Source organism: Athene cunicularia (assembly GCF_003259725.1).
Source record: "Athene cunicularia isolate RWA chromosome 7 unlocalized genomic scaffold, athCun1 chr7_part2, whole genome shotgun sequence".
NCBI classification, from domain to species: Eukaryota; Metazoa; Chordata; class Aves; order Strigiformes; family Strigidae; genus Athene; species Athene cunicularia.
The window spans coordinates 2,566,598-2,581,536 of record NW_020799108.1 but is presented as its reverse complement, the minus strand read 5'-3'; the positions used below and the strand labels follow the sequence as shown (position 1 = coordinate 2,581,536).

General features: G+C 39.2%; 1 protein-coding gene across 1 annotated transcript in view; it reads right to left on the bottom strand.

The window, feature by feature from the left end:
* Nucleotides 1–14,939, bottom strand: part of PARD3B (par-3 family cell polarity regulator beta) — a 494,000-nt gene that overhangs the window by 109,939 nt on the left and 369,122 nt on the right. The window contains exon 21 of the mRNA XM_026853194.1: nucleotides 1,915–1,980. Coding sequence (XP_026708995.1) covers nucleotides 1,915–1,980 — 66 coding nt within the window. The remainder of the gene's footprint in view (nucleotides 1–1,914; nucleotides 1,981–14,939) is intronic.

Sequence of the window (14,939 nt, the reverse complement as noted above, 5' to 3'; positions counted from 1 at the left end):
CCCCGTACTGACTCCCTACCACAGATGTTTATACCCTATTTTTAGAAGAATTATTTCTTATTGGTTTTTATATTGCCAGGCTGTTAATTTTTGTGTGACAATGTACAGAATAATCTCTTTGCTTTCTTGTTCAGATCCAGCAACGCTTGTTCACCACACAAAGGCTTGACTTCTTTTCTCACTATCCCCACAGCTCCATGTCCTAAGGTTATATTCACTCATTCAACTATTTGCAATATTAAACCATTAGCACTAATTTTACCTAGTGACCAAAACGAGCACAGATACCCTATAAATTCCTCATGTTATCATCTGAGCATAAAAAAGTTAGTCTGAAAAAGAACTTAATTACGAGGATGATAAAACAAATGTTAAATTCAAAGCCCATTGCAGCACAGAAGACTGAAGAACACAGATGAAGTCTGTCACTCATTTCATTAAAACTTCTGCCACAGGAGCTCACAGGAGAAAACAGTATCACTGCATGAATAAAAACTAAATGGCGTTGATAAAAAACTATTCCAGAGTGTGTAGTCAGTTGATGAACTTAATTGTTTTTTGTTTCCAAACTACCTGATTCAACCACAATTTCTCCTGAATGTATTAGTTGCTAGCCATCTTCCATGAAATAATTTGTAGGGAAAAACTCTGGCTTACAGGTTGCCCATGAATTGAATGCAATCAGTATTCACCACAATGAACATTCTGCTTATTCATCATTAACTGCAACTGATCGCATGCATTGTTTTTGTCTCTTAACTTGATAACTCATTGTTTAAAAACTACCTTCACAAGCAGAGGGGAGGAAAAGCCACTCTGCACTTCTTGAAAAACATGTTTTGGCCACGGGCCCAAAAATTTACTGCATAAAAAAACCCCACAACTATATGAACACAAATTTCACCACATGAGTGCTCACAGTTGATGAATTACGTTTAGCTGAAAGTATTTCATCTGTAAAACAAACTAGAGACCTGACTGTGAAACAACTTAAGCATCTGCATTTCCATTTCTTTGCTGTATTGTTGGTCTTCTATCATGGGAAAGAGTGAAATGAGTGCCTAATTTATCAACTATATACCACTCATTATTTGATCTCTCTATACCACCATTTCTTTTGATTTATTAGATACAACATTTAGAACAGATTTTTTGTCACGACAATTGAGTTGTCTTTGTACTCTGATACTCTTGTTGTGCACCTAGACAACTGCACCAAAGATGTACAGAATTCTAGATGAAGCTTTATTATTGATTTATAGTGCCACAATGCTGTTATTCTGTCATGGTCTTATAACTAAAAAGCCCATCTGTCTAGCCTCAATTTTGTTTTTCTTCTCATGTGTGGAAAATGAAAGCTTTTTACCCCTTTCCCTCCAGTCATACAATTTTTCCTGCCATTTTCTGTCTCACTTGTACATCGCTGTTCACTTGTACCACTGTCTCTTTTCCAGCTGCTGCTGAATAGACAAGTATCACTACAAGTACAGTCCATCAATCCTTGGAAAAAAGAAGCAATGGGATATAGGAATGCAAAGCTGAAATCACGGTCAAATCCAAGGTCCTGAATTTCAATAACTAGAAAGCTGTACACCTGGAAAAAACATTCCCCCAAGTCAACTCTCAATTGCAGGAATTAATGACTACATCTTTTGCGCTGTTGGACTTACTTCCTCTAGCAATTAGCTGGCATATTCTCTAAATAAGCAGAGTAGTAAAAGCCAGTTAATGCCCCAGTGCTGCTATTGGAAATCTTTAACAAAAATCGCTAGTATTTAAGAGACTAGTTGAAATTTGGTTCCAAATAGGGAACTCTCATGTTATGCAGAGGACAGTGAGAATTTTGTCTTAACATAATGTGGCTGTACTGTTTGAAACTGAAATGAAAAGGGAAGGGTAAAGAAATGGAGATACCTAAAGGTTCTCATCTTGCTCAAGAAATATCCAGAAGGTAGACTGGAAGTCTGAGGAGCAAAATGCCTGGACAAGGGAAGAAAGTAAACAATAGATTTAACTGCACTAAGGTGCAAACCACTTGCTTTTTGTTGATTTGAATACAAAAGCACTCAGATGTTTTTACATTTTACATTAAAGCAAAAAAAGACAAGGAAAATACAAATCAGATGAGTAAACATTAAGATTCTGTTGTGGAGGAAGATCACCGGGGAAGAGAAAACACTAGTATCGAGATAGATGTCCAATATCACTAATGTCTGTGCATTAAATATCTTAACCTTCAAGTTAATTTTATTTCTCTTAACTACATTTTTGAAAAACACATTTAATGGACACCACATTCCAATTTGTCTTATCAGCACAACCACCTCAAACCAAATACACACAGAGGGCTGCACAACACCCCACGTGGGAAATTCCTTCTCCTCTTTGCAGTACTTACTCTCCTGAATTGGAGCATAGGAGGCAGAGCACAGGCTTTCCGTGTCCTTGTGGTTGCAATCACAGCACGTGCTAAGGAATGTTCATTTCCCTGAGGCAGGGCCAAAGAAGAAAGGTCTATTTCATTCTAGCCCATCTTTTTAATTCCCTCAGTAGATGCAGTGTTTACCATTTTACACAACAGCTGCTTGGAACAAATGCAAACACCGTGTTTGTCCTGTAGTTTTCACATTATCGCACCAGAGAAACTCCATGTGTCCTTTCAACAAAGGAAGATATTTCTCAGATGTGTTATTTTCCCAAATATCAAACACAGAGAGAAAACTGGTTGAAAATAATCTCAATGCAACTTTATCAAGACGTGGAACAGTTCCTCTAAAAGGAAAATTTTTAAGATAAATCAGCTAAGGCTTCTCTTATCATCATTAAATAGTAACTTAAGCACAGGATTAAATTTAGCCAGATCACTTATGCTACTAATGACCTAATTTTTTTAACTGATCTTTATCATATCCCTTGATGTTCCAGAAATAAAGCAATCTCTTAGACCCCTTCCCTTCTGAATCATAACCCTTTCCAAGAAACTGGTGTGTTCCTGCTTTTCTGAACCTTACACCTAACCTCAAATCAGGACCCAGAAATAACTCAGCAAACAAGATGAAGAATTGTAAGTCCTACTTAAATTCCTTTCATTACTAGCCTTTGCCATTAGCCTCTGGGTCCTTCGATAGCCAGCGAGAAGTTCCATTGTTTGAGCTCTCCTTTCAGATTCAAACCATAATCTATTACTAAAATTGTCTCACTTAAACCTTCACCATGTCTAAGCTAAGTCACTGCAACACATCCTTGTCCTTGCACAGCATCTGTAAAAGTCAACTGGCATAAAGTTGAGTTCATTTCCTCACCCCTGTTCTCACGTGTGCCCTTCAGGCTATTGGCAACGGTTTCAGGCTGAAGCACAGCTGTCCACTAGAATGCTTTTCACTTGATACCTGTCCCTCATGCTAAGACCAGCTGGGATCCACCACTTTGAGACTGACTGGGACATTTTCTTACTTGAGGACCAACATCTGTGAAACATACGAATTTGGGGAAACTGACAGGTCCAGAGTTCGGTGATGTTCAGGGAAGAATATTTTCTTCAATTTTTTTTTCTTGTATTTTTGTGTATGTGGTAGAAGATAGAAAGTGGGGAGAAGAGGGAGCTGATGCAGATTGAAATTACAGTCAAAAAGCGTATGATAATGGCAGTGAAGAGGTTCAAAGCTTTCTAAAATTTTGTAAGATGAACTACATCACAAGGTAAGTAAAACAGCACTAATCTTAAAAGTGCAAGCTGTCTCCTTATTTCATGGAAACTCATCAAACACTGAGACAGAAAAGAAGGATGAATTCTGTGGGACAGCTCAACATTAAATAAGGACTAGTCTGGCTTCTCATGAATACATCATCATGTAAACTGTGGGATGTCTCCACTCCAGCAACAGGCCGAAAATTTAATTCATGTCAATAAGTTAATGTATCAATTTCTACTACTCTCTAAAGCTCATTAAAGGCTCCAAAACTAGAAAAACTGATGCTTTCAACAGGCTTTTGCCACCAGTGTGAAACATGCCCCTCTTTCTAATCCTTTTAAATTTTGCTTATATAGGGTTATTTCCAAAGGCACAAAGTTTAGCCTCCCCAAAGCTGCAGAAGCTGTCAGTTCTCTCCTTGCTGCCCCGCATGCTTTTTAAGCTTTTGCACCAAAGCAAGAATTAATTTTCTCCTGAAACATCTTAGAAAAGCAATAAGAAAACAGTGGCACTTCTGAACTGGAATGGATAGGACCCTACAGCAACAGATTCTTCTGTACTTGGGAAGAAGCCTCATCAGCAAAGCAACAAAAGAGACAAGAATGGATGGTGGAAACTTCTTTAGCTGCCTGGATCCTCATGGTGCTGACTTCCTCCTGTTTCTGCTTGTCACCCTCTCCCAGAACAACTTAAAAACAAAAAAGAAAACTCAACACTGCTGCTGTGTACAACAAGGTCCATCAAGCCTCCTGGTTGCCTGAAGAATGTAACTGCCCATAGAGTTAGGAGAGAGACAAAGCCTAGAGCTCCAGTTGGAATGTGGCAGCAAAGGGGCTGCCAAGGAAGCAGTAGGCTGCAGAGTCTTTCCCTGAGAAGTTGTTTCTTCTGGACAAAGGCTGGAGGTCTTGGGCTAAATCTGGGTTTGAGGTAACGAGCTATACTAGCTACTATGAGATTAACAAGTTTTCAGCTATGCTGCCTGCATACTGATAAAAGGTTATTCCCCCCTTCCCCTTATCAACAAAAATAAATCAGTATTGGAACAAGCGGAACTAAAACCAGAATAAACAAGACTATTTTGATCTGATGTTAATTGTATAGTTGAGTTTGTTTCATGCAATAAGCAAATGGTGCATGCCAAAGTTGCAGTGAATATAATATAGTCTGAACTTTTTTGTTCCCACCTACTTTTACTTCAGGAAATCCTTAGAACTTCTCATCTCAACTCTTAAACCCCCCCCACACACATGCAAGACCATATCTTGTACATTAATACATTGAAAAAGGATGTTGCAAGGCTGCTGACCAGTTTTCTTTATCCACATCCCTCTCCCAGGCAGAATCTGTTCACAGTGAAAACACCATCACTCCACTTTTATTCAATGCCAGAAACGTACCTATACAAATCTGGAAGTCCATAATGCTCTGTTTGATAATAAAGCAGGACAGACAGACTTGACTATATTCCATAAATCTAGCCTAGCTATTATTTTTTTCCTCTCATTAGCTCATTGGCAGTGTAGATTTTTCAAGAGCTGCAGAGATTCAGCTGCAGTTGGATAAAGGGGATCATCACTAGCCACTGCTGGGGACCTCTGTCCCCAGAACATATTCCTTCCAGCTGCTTCAGATATCACTGCGCTTTGCCATGGTCACAGTTGAAAAAAAAACCCAACAAACCCACCCCAAACCATCCAGATCTTTCTCATCCTATAATCTTAGTATCTCCCCCTCTCAGCTCGGCAGCCAGTAACACTCTTGAGTTCCTCTTACTAATATTGAAGCTTGTGTTAACTACGTGACCTTCCCTTCAAAAGGATTCAAACGACCGCCTGCCTGACACATATCTCAAGCCATTCTGCACAGCTCCAGCCAACATATGGCTCAGCACTCCAAAAATCGGGGCTGGCACAGCAGCACTTGTACAAGCATAGGCAAGCACACAAGAGCAGGCAAGCACACCGTGTGGCTACAGCCAGCGACCAGCACTATCAGCTCCAACCAACAGCAGTGCACGCACAGGCACCTTAAACCAAGCAGTGCACATGCAGCCCAGCTGCAAATGTATCCTTTCTCAACTCCCTTCTGAATTAAAAACAAACCAACTAACCCAAAGCAGGCTCTGGGGAGAATACAACTCAAAGGTTCTCACATACAAGTGTCAGAAACAAACAAAATGGCTATCTTTCAAAACGCCACTATTACATCTTCGGTTGTCAGCCTTGCCTAGTACCAGGTACACAAGGAAGGATGGTAAAGACTGGTTTAGTAATTTAAAGTTACTCACTTCTGCCCATCTAATTAAGAGTCAGTTAGTGACTACCGACATTATCATCTTCCCTGACCCTCGCAGATGCAGAATGCAACGAGGCACCAGAAGCAGGAGCAATGGGAAGCAGGCCGTGCTGTTCTCCAGGGCTGGGAGCAGCTCGCTGGCTGGAAGTCCTGCAGGAAGCATCTCCCGACTTTCTGCAGTCAGGCTCCCACCACGGTGGCACAGGGCAGCTGGGAACCAGGTCCTCCATTGGGAGGAACTGGCACTGTTCTCAGGTATATAATATGTAAATGTTTGCCTACTTAGCTATAAACATATTTAAATATGCACATAATCATATCCATATGTAAATATCCCACATTTTGCAATGCATACTTATTTAAATATGTACAAAAATAAGAATCCTATGCAGGGAACTAACTTCCCTCTTTCTCTCATCAATGTGGGGGCCTGACCCAGTTCCTGAGAAACAAATGGGAATTTGTAACACGCCTTCACTGAGCATTAGATTAGGCCTTAGAAGTCCACCACGGCTCCCTCCTGTACGTGCACTATCAAAATTCTCTAACAGCTTAATATTTTCTGAGGCCACATATTACAATGATCAGTCTAGACAAGGGAATATCAGGACACAGAGGCCTTGTGAGAAGAGAGGTCTGGGAGCTTCAAGCTAGTCAGAGAGGAGAGATTTCCTCCTGTGCTCCTTTCAGCACGTACTTTTTCATCAGATAAATATAAATAAGTAGTACAGCAGTTGTTTAGTGAGCGGCTTAGGGACATATTGTTCCCACTGTCCTAATTTTCCTGACACAATTGGTAAATTTAGACATCTAATTAACAGTCTGTGCCATTTATCAGGTTACTTGTTGCTGGGTTTTTTTAAGGCTGTCAATGAAGCTTTCCATACCTTAGACATACTCTCCACCTCCAGAATGAGTCCTAAGCCTCTCACAGAATGATTATACCTCTAACACATCCCCATTCTGTTTATATGGGCTTTACACAGCCCCAGGGAGATGAACTAGGGTCATAGCTCAAGCTAGTTTCAAAGTAATACTGGAACACCTGCATATGAGGGATGGAGCAGACCAAGCAGGAGAAAGAATGGAAGAATTTACAGTTCATCTTTAAAAATTCAGCTGGGGTACAGAGTCATCCAGTAAGAGCCATATTATAAAACAGCTGCATATTTGTTGACATTTTCATAATTATATTTGCAGCTCTTACTTTGTAGGCTTTGCTGTTCTGTGTTTATAAATGCACATTTTTACCTTTGCTTATTTATCCTCCTTTGTGCTAGTAGATCTTACCTCTAACATGTAAGATTTTCCATACTGAAATATTTAACCCTAGTAGTGACACTATTTGATTTCAAGTCCCTCTCATCACAGAAGGAGCAAAGGAAATTAAGAGTATTTAAATAAAAAACATATTTTACAAGTTCACTGCCACATGCAGATACAAAAGCAGCTTGTGATGCTATGACAGATATACAAATTTTGTTTGCAAAGTAGAGTCTTTGACCAGATCAATGCTGCAGGCCTGCACTAATGTGAATCCTCTTTAACAAGCAGTGCATTTATTATCACTTCTTTACCAAAGAATAACTATCATGTAGCATATAAGGCATACCCTCTCACTTGCTCTCCCCACACAGGTAGGGTGAAATGGGTCTTCTAGTTTACACCTGGCTAAGAAAATGCAGCTAAATGTATTGCATAAAAAAATACAGCTATATGCACCACATTTCTATAATTATATTCCAGTCTGAGAAAGGTAGATGCAGCATGAAAAAGTCCCAAGAGAAAACTAGGTTCTCTTCACCTCTGTTTTTTTTTGTTCCTGGACCATTCAGATAACTGTCACCATTACTACTACCAGAAGCCGGCAAAGGAAGAAAAAACTCTGCAGAAACATCTATTCATATCTGCTCAGATGAGACACAATGCATTTCTTTCTTCTGTCAGTAATAACAATCCAACAAAAAACACAAAGGTAATTACCTTCAGGGTCATGCCTTGACCACATGAAACCTGTTTACAGAAATGCAGGGCACCAAAAATCAAAAATGCCTGAATGAATGTTTAGTTGGCAAAGACAATTCATAACATTATGCAGTGCCAAACAGAGCTTTGCTACACCTTTCTTTTTACACATGTGCTTTAAATGACCAGTTTTCAGGATGCAGTTGCTGTTTGCTTTGGTAACTTCTGTGGAGTGGATAGGGTGTGCAGCCCCATGTAGAACTGGAAGGAAAAATTCTGACAAATTTTTGTGAGAGATTAAACATCCTATAGTGAAAAATACTGTCTGACATTAATCTAATCCAAATAAGAAAGGCCTCCACCATGCCTCTCAGCAGCCCACCCAACTTCCCATGAAGAAGTCTGACCTTACTGTCTGTAGCTCCAGGGCAGCCCTGCATTTCTGCTCCCTAGGGTCCCAGAGGCTTGGAGGGACCCATCCAAGAGCAGCCCCTGAGCAGTCTGCTGGGAGCTGCCCAAGAGAGCCAGAAGGACACCCAACAACCCCCTTCTCTTGCTGTGCTCCATCGCTGCCAGCACTGCTACTAGCGCTGGGAGAAGCCAGGGCTTCCAGGATCCTTAACTCCGCAACAGCTGACCACTTTTAGTGCTTTGGGCTTTTTGGAAAACAATCTCAATTACAAGGTTGGGTGCTCAGGGAAACTAAATTGTGTTTTCAAAAAATCACTAATGCTTTTCAGTACCTTCCTCAACCCTGAAATATCTTTAGCTGTGTTCCGATTTTTGCATCCTGCCTGGAGATGAAACAAGGGGCTCTTCCAACATAATTTAGTAATAGTAAACTGGGCAACACATGAGTTTTAAGGTTTTCTGCTTTTTTGCTTTTTTTTTTTTTTTTTTTTTTTTTTTTTTTTTGGGTAGTTCTTTCATGCTGTGGACAGATTTCTACAGAAAAAGTACTACCCCAAGTTTGCTGGAATTGTGTTGCATGCATGCTTGGAATACAGTCTGGCTGATACAAAAAGATATTTGCAGCATTTCTAATCAAGATATTCATGTCAGAGATCATCACAGAACTCCAGAAATTCAGGTTACAAGGAGCTTATTTTTCTGAAAGGGATAAAACATTAGGACTCAAAATGAAAAAAGCACCTTACAAATTTAAGCACAAGGTTGTGACCAGTGGCTAGTGTAAGTCTACAAAATGTCTGTGAATGGAATAATTATTACTGGTTTCCAAGGTGAAAGCTAGCACCTTTGACTGAAGAGTAACAACTAACTTGGGTTAGCAGAAACCTTGATTGAAACCATTATGTTTCACTCACTCTCTGTGGTTGATCATGCCTAGGGAGACTTCCTTCATTATATAAAGCATGTAGGAGATAAATGGGACAAAAATCTCTAGGATAGTTAGGTCAGACGACATACACCACAGTGACACATTTTCCTCTATGAAACCAGAAATTTCCAGTCCTCAGACGTGATAGATGTGTCAAGTTTACTTTTCAGTGAGAAAAAAAAGGTGCTGTTACAGTTCTGGCTAACCTTTGTAGAAACCCTTAATTCACAGAACAAGTGTGGAATCTTGTCTGGGAAAAGCTGATCTCCTGCTTCATGCCTTGAAGCTACTACATGCCTTAAGTATCCTGACAAAATTTTGAATCAGACAGTGAGGATGAAATGGAAGAAGAGACTCTGTTGGGGCACAGTGAGGGAAAGGGGGGAGGATGAGAGTAGCAGATGGTAACATTTGTCACATTTCACTTCTACAGTCCAAATAAGTCTAAGAGCCAAAGCAACTATGCTGCTCCTATGTAATTAATTGCTTCACTAATGTGAAAAACCTTTCCTTATGAGACACAGCAGAGTAGAGAAGAAGGTTGTCTCTGAATGGCCACTCCAAAAAAATACCCTAATCAAAGACATTTGCCAACCTTATCAAATACAGATGCACAAAGTTAGGGGCTGGAGAGCATCTCTGCTATCAACAAAAATTGGCAGTAAGTAGATTCAAGTACCTTAACAAAGAATTCAACTCTTCATCATACAAAATTCTAAATAGATTTGGAGGTTCTTCAAAGTCCAAACACACAGAATATCATTGAACACATGTCTGTCTTCATTTTACGTTTAACTCAAACTCAAGCATTAATAAACTAATCCAGACTAGTACTCTCTAGTACATGAGAAACGAGTATGAAGTACTGACCTTAATGCTGGAGGGGGAAACGCAACAGTTGAAGAAGATCCAGCTGCATTTTAGCCACAAAGAAATGCCCAGCTTCCACGGCTGACTGCTAAGATCTTGAGAACATTCACTTTGTAGAATTACAAGCATGTTCCAAAAACTTATGAGACACCGCATTTGCCTTCACACAAAGAAAAATGACTCTTTTCTTTGGAAAAGAAAACAATAAACTTAATTTTCTAAAACACATCATGGGCAAGACTTCGTTCTATGTTATCTGTGAAGAATTAAGTACATCTACCCAGAGCACAAAATATAACTCAAAAGTAATGGGCTCTGTGATAAATTAAGACGTGCCTTTCATAGATTATAGTGCATTCCTGTCACATTAAGGCATTTTGAGCTACAAAGCCAACCTTGAGATTGATTGGACTATTTTTTCAATAATTGAAGGGATTATATGCCAACATTTATATTCCAAACAGTTTTCTTAAACCTTATTAAGGCTATTCCTCCAAACGTTAAAATGAAATAAAATCAGATTTATGGTTAAGCATTGCTTTACTGAGCAAGTGAAACTTTGGAGCAATGCCACAAAGCAGGAGGAACAGTATGTGCAACTAACTTTTGTATCTGGAAAAAAGCAAAAATGACACCATTATAAATGGTAAAAAGGAGGTGTTTTTTTAAAATACTCTTAGTTTTTGAGTATTATTCTAAGATATTTTTAGAAACCCAGACAATTCTTTCTGTTATTTTTTTAAACACTAATGACACAAGAGATGCAATGACCACAATATTTTTTTTCATGAATTCTGAAACCCCACCAACTCCTCAAGCCTTACTTAGTAAAAGGGGACCAACACCCTCTTCTGTGTAAAATAACCTGTGACTGAACATACAGTCAGAAACCTATGTGTTTTAACTTGGTTGCAGGTCTCTATCTTCCCACAGCGTTAAGTCTCTTAATACATTGACCAGCAAATTTCTGTTGCCAAGATGAGGGTCTTGTCTTTATCAGGCTGCTTTTGTAAAGCAACTGCAGAGGTAAACAACATGACTGGCTCCTCCTCCCCTCGCCATTTAATAAAGGTCTGCAGAAAATTAGCAGAAAACCAAACTAAAACAAAAAATTCCAAACCATGACGCAACCAAAAAAGCCCCCAAACCCAAACCCTACAGCACTGGACAGCTAGACTCAATCAGCGATTAGCAACAGAAATCTTTCCTGACCTCTTCTGAACTTCACAGCTGCACCTCCCTTGCTACTTTAGGTAGGTTTGCCTTTACTTTGGCAAGAGATGGGCAGCCCCATCCTCCCTGGTCCTTACACAGGGAAGATGTTAGTCCAAGATGAGAGCCTGGACAGATGCTATCATCCAAACAACCATCAAGGTCAACAAGGTGGCAATGGTAGAGTCTATCCTCAAAAGGCAATGTCCCTAACCCTGGAGGAAGATTTCCTTGCTGCTACGAGGCCACTTAGTAGCAGAACAGCCTGTATATTCAAAAACTCCTTGGAATCCCTCTATCTCCCAGCACTGATTTATTTATATATAATCCATCTTCTGTACTTACTCAGTCACTGCAATAAATAACTGATGTTTATAAAATGGTATGCTGATTTTTTTAATTTAAATTATTACAACACTCTCCCCAAGACAGATTAGCTAAATCTTTTATGTGATTGAAAAACAAAACACTATATAAAACTTACTAGAGATTTGTTTGCTCTTCAGCCCACTTCCTAATATCCAGTAAGAAATTCAGCTGCCTGACCTATGTCGCCCAAGTTCCCTAAACGAATACTTGGGAGAGGCAAATAAACAACATGAAACAGTAAAGCTAAAGAGATTACCAATTTCTCTCTTATTTCCTGCTGATCATTGCCAGACTATGTTTCTGCCCCAAAGTGCAGGCTTCATTATTAAAGATGGACAGAATACAAGTATATTCAGCGGAGGCCGCCTGTTCAGGAAATAGCTATAATTTGGTAAATAGCATAATAAACACTTGAGCATCCTTGATGCAATGGGTAATGAGCCAGTGCAGTCATAAGTATGTACATAACAATGTTAAGATTATACTGTATTTCACATTATATATCTATGCACACACTCATGTAGAGATGTCTGTATAATATTTCAAATATCATATTTGTTTCCCTCCTGACATAAATTTATAACTTTTTTCCTCTGTACTGAATGAGTCACTTGCAAAAGAAAGCAACATTGTACTTTCATTCTTGGCTCTTTCTGTTTCATTTTACTTCTGGCATACCTACATAAACCATCAGAAGCTTTTGTTCATCATGGCAACCGACTGCATTACACTCTAAAGCACCAGAGATCCTGAAGCTAAATGCAATCTCACAGCAAGTCATCAGCATGTCTATAGCCCATGCAGGGGAAGGCGATTTAAATCCCCAGTCTCTTCTCCTTGCCACCGTGGAGAATAATGACAAACCATAACGTATCCCATTCATCTAACAGCTGAGAGGGCAATGAATTACAGAGATAATTCAGCCACTCATTATTAAAAGATTACAACATTAAAAATTAAGGTTGTTGGGTTTTTTTAAAGGCAAATGATCATGTTTTCATATAATTCAAGTGAAATATTATACAATATTATTGATGCCCAGCTATACCGTAAGAGTCAGCTTGTAACGAAACCCTCAAACCGAATTAAAGTTAGCACTTCTCTAGCCTGAAACTCAATCCCAGTTCATACTGTTTTACTCCAAATGCTGAAAATATCAGTATAATTTAACATGAGTCTTCAGAATTTCTAGCTATTTTTCTCTGACAGCATTACCCATTTTTAATGAAAGTGTAAGTGCCCATAGTTAATTTTGCTTAATACCATTTTTGGTCAGGATTTAAACAAAAAACAAACAAAAAACCCCCAGGAACACCCCAAACTGCCCCAAACCAGTCTGCATTGCATGGTGCAAACTATGAAAAATGTAACTGGAACAAAGTCTCTACGTTACATGCTGGGCTTTTAAGTCTGTGCAGCCTACGGTTCCAAGTGAAGTATCAGTGGGTTCATTTCAAATAAACCTGTTAACTTTTAGTACTGAAAAAAAGTTCTTTATCAAACAAGCATCAAGCTAGCCCTTCCATCCAAGGGATCTGGTTACCCATAGACTTTTCAGGTTCATTCAGTGACAGATGAAATATGTACATAACTGAAACTTCTCCGTATGTACTACGGGTAAATGCATGTTTCCACAGGAGACTACTCAATCATTAGATGCAGGACACAGCATCATCTAATATAAAGAGACTTTTTAATACAGAACATCTGCAACCTTTCTATCAGCTCCATCTAAATGTCTACCTGGGGTCAATTAAAAAATACCTCAAAAGTTTGATTCATAACCTTTTCACTTTCCCAAATACATTTCTGCTGTTTGCAGGGTAGGAATTGAAGGGTGAGGGGAGGTGGGAGGAGAGGGGAAGGTCTACATGAAAAATTAGGTTGTCAGAAAATGTCAATAGTCACAGCAAATCTTCTGTAAATGATTTTTGAAAATCTGTTTCACTTTATATATAGCCGAACAATAACAAGCATAATGCCAACTTTCATTCTGGAAACAAGCTGTGAAGGGCATCTGCATGTGGACACAGATCGTAACTGGTTAAGACAAAGGAAAGTCCTGCATCAGGAGTTCTATGGGGCAGACTGTGGAGAAAGTACATTCTTGGCTGGCATAGTTGGGGGAAATCTGGAAAGCTACTGCCTACAGGGTTAAAAGGAGGGGAATGAAAAGTCATTATTTTATTTCTAATTGTATTTCTTCATTCATTCACATTATATGGTAGACTTCTTTGTAGTGACTGGGAAGAGCTACTGGAGGGCAGCTGCACTTCTCTTGCTGTCCCTTACCCAACAGTATCTCTGTACTGTCACCACTCTGAACACAGGATGGGGGCAAGGGGGATCCAGAGAGGAGAGCACTACTGGGGAAGCTCTTAAATTAGTATTCTTCTTCTCTTTAAAGGAAGAAGACACACACCATCAGCTCCACTTTTAGCAAAATAAGAGGCACAAAGGAAGGCAACGATATGCCTTGATTTTCATGTTTAGTATTCCCTCTGCACTCCTGGAGAGTTGCCATTATTCTTTATTACTCATTTTCATCCTATAACCTTTCAGCTGAATCTGCTGAGTGGCTTTCTTATGAGTCTGTCTCTTAGCTCATGATATTTTGGTTTTACTTTAAGCAGGCTTCTTACTTTCCTCAGTTTCAGTGCCACACTAAATCCTACCAGATCCTCATGGGCTGCAGCAGGGACTTGACTGGCCATCACCATCTGTTCCTCACAGGCATGAGTCAGTGCCTTATCAGAAGTTTATTATTACTACTATGTACATTTTTAGATCATGAGTTGATGTCACTTGAAAGTTCTTTTTAGCTCTGCTCCCTATTCTAGTAACGTCACTGGCCACATTTTTAGAATTAGTAGCAGCAATGACTATACAAAAGAGGTTACATTTTTCAGTTGCATCATGCACACTTTTTTGTCATTTTAAACCTCGGGTTCAGTAATCACTATGGTCATTTTCCTAAAGTACTATAAAAGACTCTTTTTGTTCTGTGGGATGGTAGATTTTAGTAAGCAAGCAGATTGTAGAAGGTTATCAGTTTTATTTGTTTGGTAAGCAATTTTTCTTTGTTTTTCAGTAATTTTACAACACAACTTTTTAAATTGTCAAGTTTTCTTGTATTTTCAAAATACGCTATCAGGGATTTTAAACAATGTGACTCTTCAGATTAATATCCATCTTAG